Source organism: Actinia tenebrosa, unplaced genomic scaffold, assembly GCF_029948245.1.
Source record: "Actinia tenebrosa isolate PJP-AT-01 unplaced genomic scaffold, QUT_ActTen_1.0 PGA_scaffold8__29_contigs__length_14323225, whole genome shotgun sequence".
NCBI lineage: Eukaryota > Metazoa > Cnidaria > Anthozoa > Actiniaria > Actiniidae > Actinia > Actinia tenebrosa.
The window spans coordinates 9,241,787-9,253,373 of record NW_028292585.1 but is presented as its reverse complement, the minus strand read 5'-3'; the positions used below and the strand labels follow the sequence as shown (position 1 = coordinate 9,253,373).

Below are 11,587 nucleotides of genomic sequence, written 5' to 3'. Positions count from 1 at the left end.
TACCATTGACTTTAATATATTCAATCTGGAACTATCACAAGTTGAGACAGTTTAAAACTTGCCCATTTGTGTCTAATATTGTGCACAAGAAAATTAGACATATTGAAAAATCAAACATGTAGCAGAACAAAACTGCACTGTCAGTTGTTCTGAGGTTACAAGGTTTGAGTTGGTACATCTCATGGTTACATAACTAATTTTGACCAACTGTTGATCATTGTAAATGAGAGGACATACCACGCTAAACCATCACAGGTATATTTTACTACAAAATCACAGAAAGCTACGAAACCAGGAAAGAGTCTGAAAGAAAAACAGTTTCAAGTGCGTGTTGGCTCAGTGCACAAGTGATTTGCAGAAGTAATTTGTTGGTATGTCCTCCTTTTGAACAATCGAAAAGAGAGAAAATTTACATTCGTAGTAAAATGACCTTTGACCATCATTTGCTGATGTATAAATCATGGAAAATGAAGGATTTCTCACTAATTAGTATTAATGATTTGTATTACTTTTTGATGGTTTGTGTGCAATCTGGGCTAGAATAGTATGTTTATTGATGAGGAGTACCCCTCCCCCCACCCCTTTAATGATGACATATTAAGGATGATGACAGGAATTGGTCATGTGCAGCCTCTCTACCCATGATTTTAGTGCACATGCTCTCATCGTGATGTTGTTATGTTAATCGAAGTATTATGATCATCCGGGTGGATTAGTCCTGAGAAGGACTGTTTGATGTGACTGACGTTTCGACAACCTGAGCGGAAGTCATCTTCAGTGTCAAGTGAAGAATAAATTCAAATTGGTCATATTGGGTTAGGGCCGTTCTATACAATATGTGATGACGTTACTTGAAGCAGCACCAAATATCAAGAAAACAGTTGACCCCCAGTTTTCTTTTATGTACAGTATATGTTTATCTACTTATTTTACACTGCATTCTTGCCAAGTTTTTAAGAGTATAACTTTGGTTATTTTTTTAGATTTTATTATCTACACAGTTCTCCAAATAGTCCCTTTCACAGTTATTGGTGCCATCTTGAAAGGTAGCTACGCATTTGCATTGAAGCGAGAAAAACAGTGAGCTTGCAATGATAGAGACGTGAATAATATTGTCCAGGGTGTTAAAAAGTCTCTATCATTGCAAGCTCACCGTTTGTCTCGCTTTGATGCAAAGGCATGACTACCTTTCAAGGTGCTGCAAGGAACTGTGAAAAGGACTACAGTGCACGTTATCCAATGTTTTCTATAAAAAATTATCACACAAATAATCTCCAAAAGGAGCACGGTGTACCCTAATTTTTTTTGGCTCTTTGATACAAGTTAACCAATATATTTCTTCAAAGAGAAAGCAAGTTTAGCATTGGAACATTTGCCCATAAATGTCTTTAACTATTTATGAGAAGTTGACTTGTGAAGCTTGTGATCATTAGTTGCTATGGAAACAGAAACCTCTTTGAGCTTCTTTAAAATGAAAACAGCTTTGGTTGAGTTTTAGATCATAAATAAAAAAATGTCCAGTAAAAACTCTTCCATAATAGACTGAAACAATAAAAACTATTTTCAAAACAGCAATGCTCTGCATATTTTATACCAGTTAAGCAATACTTGGACTAAAGTTTATACCAAAATTTTCGAAAAAGCTAATAAATACTTTAACATTCTATTCCAAACTTATCAAAATTTCTAGCTACGATCCCAAGCTGCAAGTGAACAGTCCCCATAGCTTCAGTCTTAAGTCGATAGCGATCACTACCACTGTAAATAATGTCAGAAGATTTCAACTGTGGGGCTCCGCCAACAAAAAAAGTCCTCATTTGTTCTCTCCAGCTTCCTGATGGCCTCCACGTCACACAATCAACCATATGCGTTCCTGGTGAAGTAGGGACATGGCAATATCCATACCCGTATATTTCATTTCTTCCGTACATATCCTGGTGCCAAACTTGAAAGTGAAACTTCGGCCATCCTTTGAGGCCTTTAGTTGCGAAGTGAAGATCCACTGGGTGACACCAAACAGCTTTTTCTTCATTTTGAGGATTGTCCACTTGAGTTTGACCTTCCTTGTGGCCAGCTATAAGCTTCCATGATCCTTCAACATGTACAGACCATTTACAGTAAAGATTATGCGAGGGGAAACCACTTGCTCCTATGATTTCCCCGATGACATGAAGCTCCGCCATCTTGGTTTATTTACGAACGAAAAAATGCCGCCAAAATCAACGCTTTACTGCGCATGTCAAAATGATTATTTTTTTGTAAAAGTTTGTACAATTATTCATATTATATAGAAAAAAAACTCACATTTACCATGATGAACATTACATTTTATCTTATTTTGATTTATTAAATATTAATATCAATATTTCCACATTTTTTGTGCTTTTCATTGCGCACCAAATTTGACTCGTACTCAATCTTACATCGCACTTGAGGCTAGAGTGAGACTGGTACTTTAGCGGCAAAAACAGAAAGCAGAAGAAAATAAAACCAGGAAAGTAAAGACCCATAAAATGAAGGAATAGAAAGACGCTAAGGATTGAATTATTGGATTTCTAAACTGAATGATGAGCTCACCAAAAGATGAGAGACCAGTGTGTAAATATGGTTCAAAGTGTTATCGAAAAAACCCACTTCATCTGGAGGAATATCGTCATCCTAACGGTATTAAGACCATAGTATAATATTTAATGCAATCGTTTTTACTGCAGGGGTTTTAAATTATTTTTCGTTAAAAAGGCGTATGAAAACACGGTAAAGACACAAAAGTTTCAAGCTCGAAAGGTTGTTCAATTTTGTTGTGTGACCAAATTATAAGTAAGATTCATCGTATTGGGATCCCTGTGTTATATATTGCAGAGAGGGATGATGATTCTGATGATAATGATAATAGTCCTCCCAGAAAAAGACATAGAAGTTCCAGTCCTAAGAGAATAGAGAGTTCTTCCCCTGAAAACAAGCTGGCATTTTATTTCACGAAAGTTAGAGGAATACCAGCCAAGTATAATGATGATAACATTGCTGTTGGAATCAAAGGTGAGGCTAGTAAGCAAGCAGATGAAATAGATACTTGTATAAGCTTCCACGCACTCAGACTTTTTCTTTACTTAGGCCGTTATTTGCATTCTTTTATGCGATGTGCACTTTTTAAGACTGTGCATGTTTTGAAATTATGTCTGAAATGTATTTGGGTTTGATTTAGGGGAGGGGAGGTGCGATAACTGTTTACTATATCATGCAAAAAACAAATTCAATAATTGTTCTATTTTGCTTTTTGTAAACTAAAGATTTAATTCTGCTTTTGAAAAACTAGCAAGAATATTACAATCTCCATGATATTGTGACCTGGAGTGAACTTGACAGTATAAACGTATCGTGTGTATGTAGATGTCAAGTTCACATGATATCGAGAAATGGCTGAACACCCTCTGCCACCTGGTTAGCTCAGTTGGTAAGAGCGCGGGTCTGTTGTGCAGAAGGTCATGGTTCAAGCCTCCTGCCAACACTCAGGGTCTTAAAATGACTGAGGAGAAGGTGCTGCCTTTGTAATTATACATCTGCAAATGGTTAGACCTTCAAGTTTTCTCAGACAAGGACTTAAAACCGTAGGTCCTGTCTGTCTTCACTATATAACCCTGTAGAAGGCGGACATAAAAGACCCATTGAAGACGCTGGTGACGACCATCTTCATTGCCCGTGCTAAACTCTACAGGGCCCACTGTAATTGGCAAAAAGCTGTTGTGGTGTCCCTGCCCTCATGGGAAAAGCCAATAAATAAAGAAATAAATTTAAATGCATAAATTAATAAATCATAAGCAAGATAGTGAGTAAAATGTATGTAAAGACTTTTTGTTAGCAAGATAGTATAAAATGCTCCCCTCCACCAAATTGAGTCTTTTAGACTACACACTTGTTTGTTTTGTGTTTCAGATCTACTTTCTCATAAAATGGGTGATTTACAAGCATCAGTACAGGTATTTTCCTGTTGTCATAGTATTGGCTGTTTTTATGAATTCCATGATTATCAAACTGGGTGTACTTCAGGTATAAATACATTCTACCAATGAGTTTGGTATTTTTATTTCAGTTCAATTATATGATTGATATTCCATGGCTAATGCAACAGTACCCTCAAGATAAAAGGTAGGTACCTCTAAGTTATGTATTTCAAGAACCAGCTGAGGCTTGAACCCACAACCTCCAATGTTGGCTCATTTTCTCCATGGTCCCAGGGTTGTGTGTGGGTTAAGTTAAATCTTTCCTGCAGTCATTTAGTCTTAACCTTATTCTGCAGCCCAAAAGAGATTATCATTGTGAATCCATGTTTTAGGGGATTGACAGGGCAAAGGTTTGAGATAAAGACTTTTTTAAAGTGTCCAACAGGGCTTTAGAAAGCAAAACAATAGAGCAATATTCAATCAGCTGAGCAGATCAACATTAGGGAATCAAAGGGAAGAAAGAGATTGGGTATAAAATGGAAAGGGAATTGGAGGGGAGGATGCAAAAATGTATATATTGTGTTAAGTAACTTAATTTATAAAACTGTAAGTAATTTTCAAAATTAATATTTTTGTCAAAATTATGTTTTTTAATTATAAAAATACTACATAGTTTTTAATTTATTTTTATTTTGTACTATAGGTCCAAACCCTTATTAATTGTTCATGGGAGTCAAGGGCAGTCAAAAACTGAAATGATCAAAGATGCCGAACAGTTTCCAAACATCAAATTTTTCCAGGTGAGAGTCAAATGCTATTTTACTGGGTTACACAGGCTATTGCTTAAAACAAAGTCAAACAGTTTACTGCAATAATGTTGTTTACTGCTGTTTGCATTTCTATGCAGCCACCCCAGACACAAATCACATTGTGTAGTTTGCAATGGACTGCCGTCAATCAAACCCCTTATTTTACTTGTATGCACTCAAACTCTTTGCAATTGCTTTCAGTTGTTCATTCGTGATATCTGACTGAGAAAGTTTGATAGAAAAGCCAACTCACTGATCCAAAGGTGTATAAATGGCGTCAACATGAATGATTGACAAACTACACGATTTGTGTCTGGGGTGGCCGTGTAGTAATGCAAACAGTGGCAATACTTGACTTGATAGTTCAGACTGCGATTAGCCAGGGTGTTGGTTTGTTGGTGCCCATTTATACTAATGGGAGGAGGGGGAGAGGCATTGTAAGAATTAATTTCCCTTAAATCCAAACTTAAATCCAAATATTCTCCATTTATAACATTTTCAGGCACGACTGGAAGCTTATGGTACACACCACAGGTAACCCAATGAAAACTATTATTTTATTTTCTCATCTTCTTTAAAGCACCAAATAAGAATACAAAATGATAAATCTAAATCTAAAATAGTGTTTAAAAGTGCATAATTAATCTGTTTCTTTGATTAAATAGCAAAATGATGCTTCTGTTGTACTCAGATGGCTTGAGGGTCGTCATAACAACTGCAAACCTTATTATTCAAGACTGGGATCAGAAAACTCAGGGGTATGGACATATGAATTTGCTCTGTGTATATAATGTAATTATTATATAACACCACATTTCCATGTAACCCAGTTTTGCCACCCTGTGGGTGTGAATGGAAGGAGTGGAGGGCTGTTAGAGGTGTACCCATACACCATTTTCTATGTAACCCAGTTTAACTAAATTTCATCAAACATGATTAAATACCCTACTCTAACTCTGGTTCGCAATTGCCTTGACACCAGATAATAATACACCTGTTACTGGAACATTGCTTCAGTGCCTTCGCCCAAGCTTTGTATACATATGCATACTTCAGACTGTCACTTTTTCATCATTATTCTGATGAAGGCTTTCACAAGAATAGCTCTCATTTTTTATGAGATTTATGCATTCAAACCAAAATACTTACATTATTACAGTCATACGACTCATGAGACAGTAGCTTTTGATTTTTTTTGTCTTGTAAGTAACTAAATGATATTTATTTGTTTTGTAAGGGTATGGATTAGCCCTAAATTTCCAAAGATTTCATCAAGTGAGGGCAGTTCTGCAAGTTCATCAGCTGCTTCTACTTCACAAGCAACACCAAGAAGGAATACTAATTTTAAGAAAGATTTGCTGGTAAATAAAGTGAAGAGTATATGTGTTTTTTGATAGAGTGTGAATGAAATAGGTCTATTAATATTCTTAGTGTGGAATCGTCATTACAGAAAACCAAAAGTTCATATACATGTAGTTATAGACTTCTGGTAAAACTACTAAAAGGCTTTTAGATCCCAAATGTTAGGTGTAAAGTCCTTAGATGAGAGGAATGATACATGAAATGTGTTTTTATCACTCGGTAAAGATCTATATGTTATCTCTCATTTTTGATAGACGGTAAACTATGACTATGATATACACATTTATTTATCAAAATATTGGCAGTTTTAATGCAATAAAAATCCAAAGGGTTGGAATATCATTTATACATGTAAGATGACCAGTCATTTGTTATTGCAATGCATTAAGAGCTACTATTGATGAATGACCAATAATTAATTAATAACTGTATTGTGAGTCAGAATAGCTCAGTAGTATTTGTTGTTGTGTTTTAGGAGTATTTGTGTGCCTATGGTGGAACAGCCCTTGATGAATGGAAGAAAGATGTTCGCCAACATGACATGTCTTCTGCCAGGTTTGTTGCCCTTAATAATAAAAGCAGCATGTTCAAGCAACAATGTGCTAGCTAAATATACAGCAGTAATAAGTCAGAGCTCTTTAACACTTTAGCATATTAATTGGGGAAAGTTGTAATTTCCCAAGAAAGCAGGGTATCTCTTGTAAGTAAGAATGAACCTCACTGGAAAGCCTTCTTTTTAGAGAAGTGTGTCATTTTTGAGAGTCTGAAAAAAATTGAGAATCTTCTGGGAAAAAAAGATTGAAGGACAGGAGAGAGAAAAGACTAATTCAATAAAACACATGACCCCTGCTTCCCTAATTAGTCTCTTAGCATCATTAAGCTTAACTGTGCATCATTCTGACAACATTAATTTCTTTTTTTCTATTTTAATAGAGTACATCTTATAGCATCTGTTCCTGGTCGCCATTCTGGTTCAAGTAAATCAAAATGGGGTCACCTCAAGTTAAGAAAGGTTTGCAAGTGTAAAGTTTTTGATATATTTTTCCCAAACGTAACTGGTTTTAAAAAGAAGTAATACTCAAGAGAATGACAGGTGATCTGAATTAGGAAAATATTGTGCTCAAGCTGAAGAGGTCCATATCCTTTAAACATACCATTAGTCTGATGGAACAGACTAATGTTGTTTCAATGCAAGACCACTTTAGTGAAAGGGTTTCTGGCCTTAAAGATTTGCCTGTCAATGAATGTCACGAATGTCACTGAAGTACCAGGGTTTTGGGCATTAGTAAAATGTACTAAAGTTTGGCAAACCTCCAGATATCTGTGTCACTGCCCCTAAACCTTACTGATCTTTGTCTGCTGGTTTTGTGCACATGAAGTATTCTATTTCTTTTGTCAACATGTATGTAGGAAGCAAGCAAGAACTTATCCCCTACGAATTAGTACATGTAAACTTTCAAGCACTGATGAAATTGTGGAAATGTGAAGCATCTTCCTGTATTGTTTTCCATGTTGTTTTCTTAAGAGATACTGGCGATGTTGATGAAAATGGAATGCTTTCAAATGCACAAAATCATGCAGAGTAATAGTCTGACTGGCATCCATAATAATGTTATCAGGGTTCGTGCAGGTCCTTAAACTCCTTGAAAAGTGCTGGAATGTAAAATGCATTTTCAAGGGCACTTAAATCTCCTTGAAAATTGAAAAAAAGTAGAAATGTCCTTGAATACTCCTTGAAATAAATTGTCCATGAAAAAATGTCAGTAAAACTTTCAAGATATGTAAACCGTGAGCCGTTGTCATTGGTTAAAATTAGAGATTTTCACTACCTCTCGGGAGAAGCGTCTTTTTCTATTATTTTCAAGTTTCCAGAACTTAGTGGCTCAATGTGGCGTGTGACGTGACAAATTCGCACATCTTGATTAGTATTGGCATTTTCTTCACTTTTTTCAATACCAAAATAAAACCCTCTTTAGAGTTCCTCCTTGAAATATGTCATTTTGGTCCTTGAATACTCCTTGAAAACTCCTTGAATAATTTCTTGGGAACCTAGCACGAACCCTGTGTTATCGCTATAGGTTCTCCAGGAGCATGGTCCATCATCAGCGAACGTCTCACCAAGCTGGCCAGTCATTGGGCAGTTCTCAAGTATTGGATCTCTTGGCAATGACAAAAGCAAATGGTTGTGTGGAGAATGGCTTCAAAGCCTAGCAGTAACATCAGGAAGGATGGCTGGATCTAATTCTCCTTTAAAACTGGTAGGACGTCAGTCACAATTATACCCATAGATGAAACCTTTTGATTCCAGAAAATATTTATATCATTCCAGTAAGGGATTTTCAAGCCCCTGTCATCAAAGTCTCCAGTAAAACTAGTATTATTAAACTTGATGGTAATTCATGAGGAAAACACTAGCAACCATGACCTTGGAAGAGTTTGTATACCGTATACAAAATTGTATAAACGGTGATGTTATTTTATCTTTGGCAGGTTTTTCCATCTGTTGATGATGTTCGAATGAGTCTTGAAGGATACCCAGGTAAAAACGCATTCAATACTAAAGTTACCTCTTTCTTGGGGAGGGGAGGGTGGGGCAGTTGTTTTGCAGGAGGCCAGGCTTTTGAATGGGAGAATGAGGGAGGGATAATGCAATGAAAGTAAATTTTGCAAACTATGAGTTCAGAACGAGGTGGAAATTTGTTTCCTCACCTTTTGACCTCGTAGGATTTATCACTTCACGCTGGTCAAATGAGTTGCAATGCATGGAATGGTGCATATGAGAAAGTCACACAGAAAGAGAAAGTGTTAGGTTTTGCGGAGGGAGGAAAACCTGAGAACCCTCGAATCAAGGGAGAGACCTAACAAACTGTACCCACTGCCGAGTCAGAGTATCGATGTGAGAAGCGAGTGTATGCCCTACCGGAACGCCATACTTGATTCCCACTTTTTGAATTCTCTTGTCAATTTTTTTTCCAGCTGGTGGATCAATACCTTACAGTCATAAAACAGCAGCCAAGCAGCCTTATCTGCCGTCATTCTTCTGGTCAGTTTTCCTCCAAAATTTACTTTTTATCATCCGTAGTCCTAGTCTCGATTTCTAGCCGTGGTGATTTTGGTGCGCCCACAATCCTCTCTCAGCGAGGCAGGGATAGCTTGGCACAAACAACAACCTCACGGCTGAAGCAGAGCCTACCGTAGTCCGTGTTTTTGAAATTCATAGAGACTCTTACGACCTCGTAGTAGTTGGCGCTAAATTGGGAAATGCAATTTTGCGAGATTGAAATGCAATACGACGTTATCAGACTCATTCCCACAAGCCTATACACCCCGAGGTTGCTGCAAGTCTTTTTTATCATTATCATTTTGGATTCAGTGTGTACAAGTTATTATGACACTACAATTACTTCCCACCCATCTTCTCTACTTTCACATAATTTGAGCGGCATTAGTGGTTCTGTACATTTGTCATTCTTATTTCGCGTCGTCATTCAGCTAGCGACCTCAGGATTTACAAAATCTGCGACGGCGACGTCGACCGGAAATGTAAATAACTCACTTCACTTTGGGGTTTCGCAACTTCCAAGTCTTTCCCACCCCCCTCCCCCCCCCCCCCATTATATCTCTAATGAAAAAAAAACCCAAAGAGAAATTATGTTCACTTCCGGTTGACGTCGCCGTCATAGATTTTGCAAACCTTAAGTTCCGTAGTGTCACCAGGGGAGGGGACAGTAAAATATAACCCGGTTGCTTTGTCTCCCGCCCCTCTCTGAATAGCAAGACTTTATTCTCTCGTTTTCCTTTCAGTCGTTGGAAGTCTAACAGCCATGGTAGAAGTCGAGCTTCTCCTCACATCAAGTCGTACATAAGGGTTTCTCCTGATACAAATAAGCTTGCCTGGTTTATGGTCACTAGGTAACGGGCCGCCTTTTAACCCATGTCTTTTGGTAGTGATTTTTGTTTTCCTTATTTGTTTCCCCTTTTTTTGTCTGAATAGTGTCAGGTCTGCTTCTTCCTCTGTTTTCTTTTTTTTTTTTTTTTTTTCGTTTTTGTTTTTACTTTTCTGTTTGTTGTTTGTACAGTCATTGCCATGTCGTACTCAGTTACAATATTTATTTCTTGTTAGTTGTAATCTGTCCAAAGCTGCTTGGGGAGTCACGGAGAAGAACGGTTCACAGTTGATGATTCGTTCTTATGAGATCGGTGTCTTGTTTCTACCAAAGAACCAGGTCAGTAATAGCCTGCGTAGCGGCACTCTAGGGGATTGGGGAAGGGGGAGAGAGGAGTAGAGAAACGCTCCCTCTCTCTCTCTTTTTGAACATAGAATAGAGTTCAATCTATGTTGATTTTCATTCCAGGAACCAAACCAAGACTTCTTTTCAATACACGGACACACGCATGCTCAATCGGGATCGAGTATACCAGTCCCAGTCCCCTTTGACCTGCCACTTACTCCATACAGCAAAGACGGTGAGTCCCTCATGCAACTGTAATTGTCAAGTTTCATATCGTGAGTGGTCGGACAATCGTGATAACGATGTCATGAATATCTCCATTTCCCCCCCGTGACTCATTTAAAGTATCGGGCTGCATGTGTCGAGCTTAATGGTACCATACAACTACATCTACCATTGGAATAAAAATTTAAAATCATTAAATATGGTGTCACTGATATAAATCCCTTATTAGCAACGTTATTCTTTTCATTTGGCCACCCGGAAATCTAAAATTTCAAGAGAAAAAGTGACACCACAGTTTTGCAAATTTTCTTGATTTGGCTCGAGTGGCTTAAACCGTTTTTCTCAGATCAGCTGGATATATTGCGCGAACTTACTCCTTATCCAAACGGAATGGTTAGATATGACATGACATGACATGACACCAAACAAACGTAATGAAATGTTGCAAAGTGACAGTGGTTTAGCAAGAGTGATTTATGCGGAGAAAGTTTTCTTTCAGTGGGCGAACGTTGGTAGAGCTGGTAACTTTGATTTTTGTATACAACCTAATATATTTTACCTTCCTGTACACAATTTTTTTGCTAGACAAGCCCTGGATGTGGGACGTACGACATACAGATAAACCAGACACACATGGCAACATCTGGTCACCTTCATAAAACGACGGCTATACCCAATTCAAACACGTTGGTACAATAGAAAATATATCATCGATAAACTTGGTTATTTTATGCCTCAGTTGCTTAAAAAATTAGGGGTTTGGAGATAATTAATTTAATGGCTTTTCCATTGTTTAGATAAAATTGTGAAAATCTAATAAATAAAAACTTTTTTGGGTTGTTTGTGATTTTATTAGTGAAAAAACTCTGGTGTGGTATGACAAGAATATAGATTTTTAGCGTAATTTCCTTTGAGGTTTTATCTCCAAGTGGTATGACACCTTCCTGTTATCTTCAAATAGTCTTCATTAATGTGTTTTAAAAATAGTTAAAAACACAATAAAACAAGTGCATGATCTCTC

At 37.2% G+C, this 11,587-nt stretch overlaps 2 protein-coding genes across 2 annotated transcripts; one reads left to right on the top strand and one right to left on the bottom strand.

The window, feature by feature from the left end:
- Nucleotides 1–881: 881 nt before the first annotated feature.
- On the bottom strand, nucleotides 882–2,196 carry LOC116292714 (B9 domain-containing protein 2-like). The gene has a single exon (XM_031700065.2). It carries the CDS (start codon nucleotides 2,181–2,183, stop codon nucleotides 1,656–1,658), a length of 528 nt encoding a protein of 175 aa, XP_031555925.1. The 5' UTR covers nucleotides 2,184–2,196; the 3' UTR covers nucleotides 882–1,655.
- Nucleotides 2,197–2,464: 268 nt separating this feature from the next.
- LOC116292724 (tyrosyl-DNA phosphodiesterase 1) lies at nucleotides 2,465–11,406 on the top strand. Its single transcript, XM_031700078.2, has 17 exons — nucleotides 2,465–2,664; nucleotides 2,860–3,036; nucleotides 3,931–3,974; nucleotides 4,088–4,143; nucleotides 4,642–4,738; nucleotides 5,250–5,281; nucleotides 5,413–5,505; nucleotides 5,985–6,108; nucleotides 6,585–6,664; nucleotides 7,043–7,121; nucleotides 8,188–8,367; nucleotides 8,600–8,648; nucleotides 9,086–9,152; nucleotides 9,914–10,021; nucleotides 10,233–10,335; nucleotides 10,465–10,576; nucleotides 11,152–11,406. The coding sequence occupies exons 1-17, from the start codon at nucleotides 2,565–2,567 to the stop codon at nucleotides 11,223–11,225; spliced, it is 1,575 nt and encodes a 524-aa protein (XP_031555938.1). The 5' UTR covers nucleotides 2,465–2,564; the 3' UTR covers nucleotides 11,226–11,406.
- Nucleotides 11,407–11,587: the final 181 nt, after the last annotated feature.

Coding starts and splice junctions, on each gene's coding strand:
- LOC116292714 (XM_031700065.2), bottom strand. CDS start 2,183: ATGGCGGAGCTTCATGTCATCGGGGAAATCATAGGAGCAAGTGGTTTC.
- LOC116292724 (XM_031700078.2), top strand. CDS start 2,565: ATGATGAGCTCACCAAAAGATGAGAGACCAGTGTGTAAATATGGTTCA. Junction 6,665..7,042: donor CATGACATGTCTTCTGCCAG/GTTTGTTGCCCT, acceptor CTATTTTAATAG/AGTACATCTTATAGCATCTG. Junction 8,649..9,085: donor GAGTCTTGAAGGATACCCAG/GTAAAAACGCAT, acceptor TTTTTTTTCCAG/CTGGTGGATCAATACCTTAC.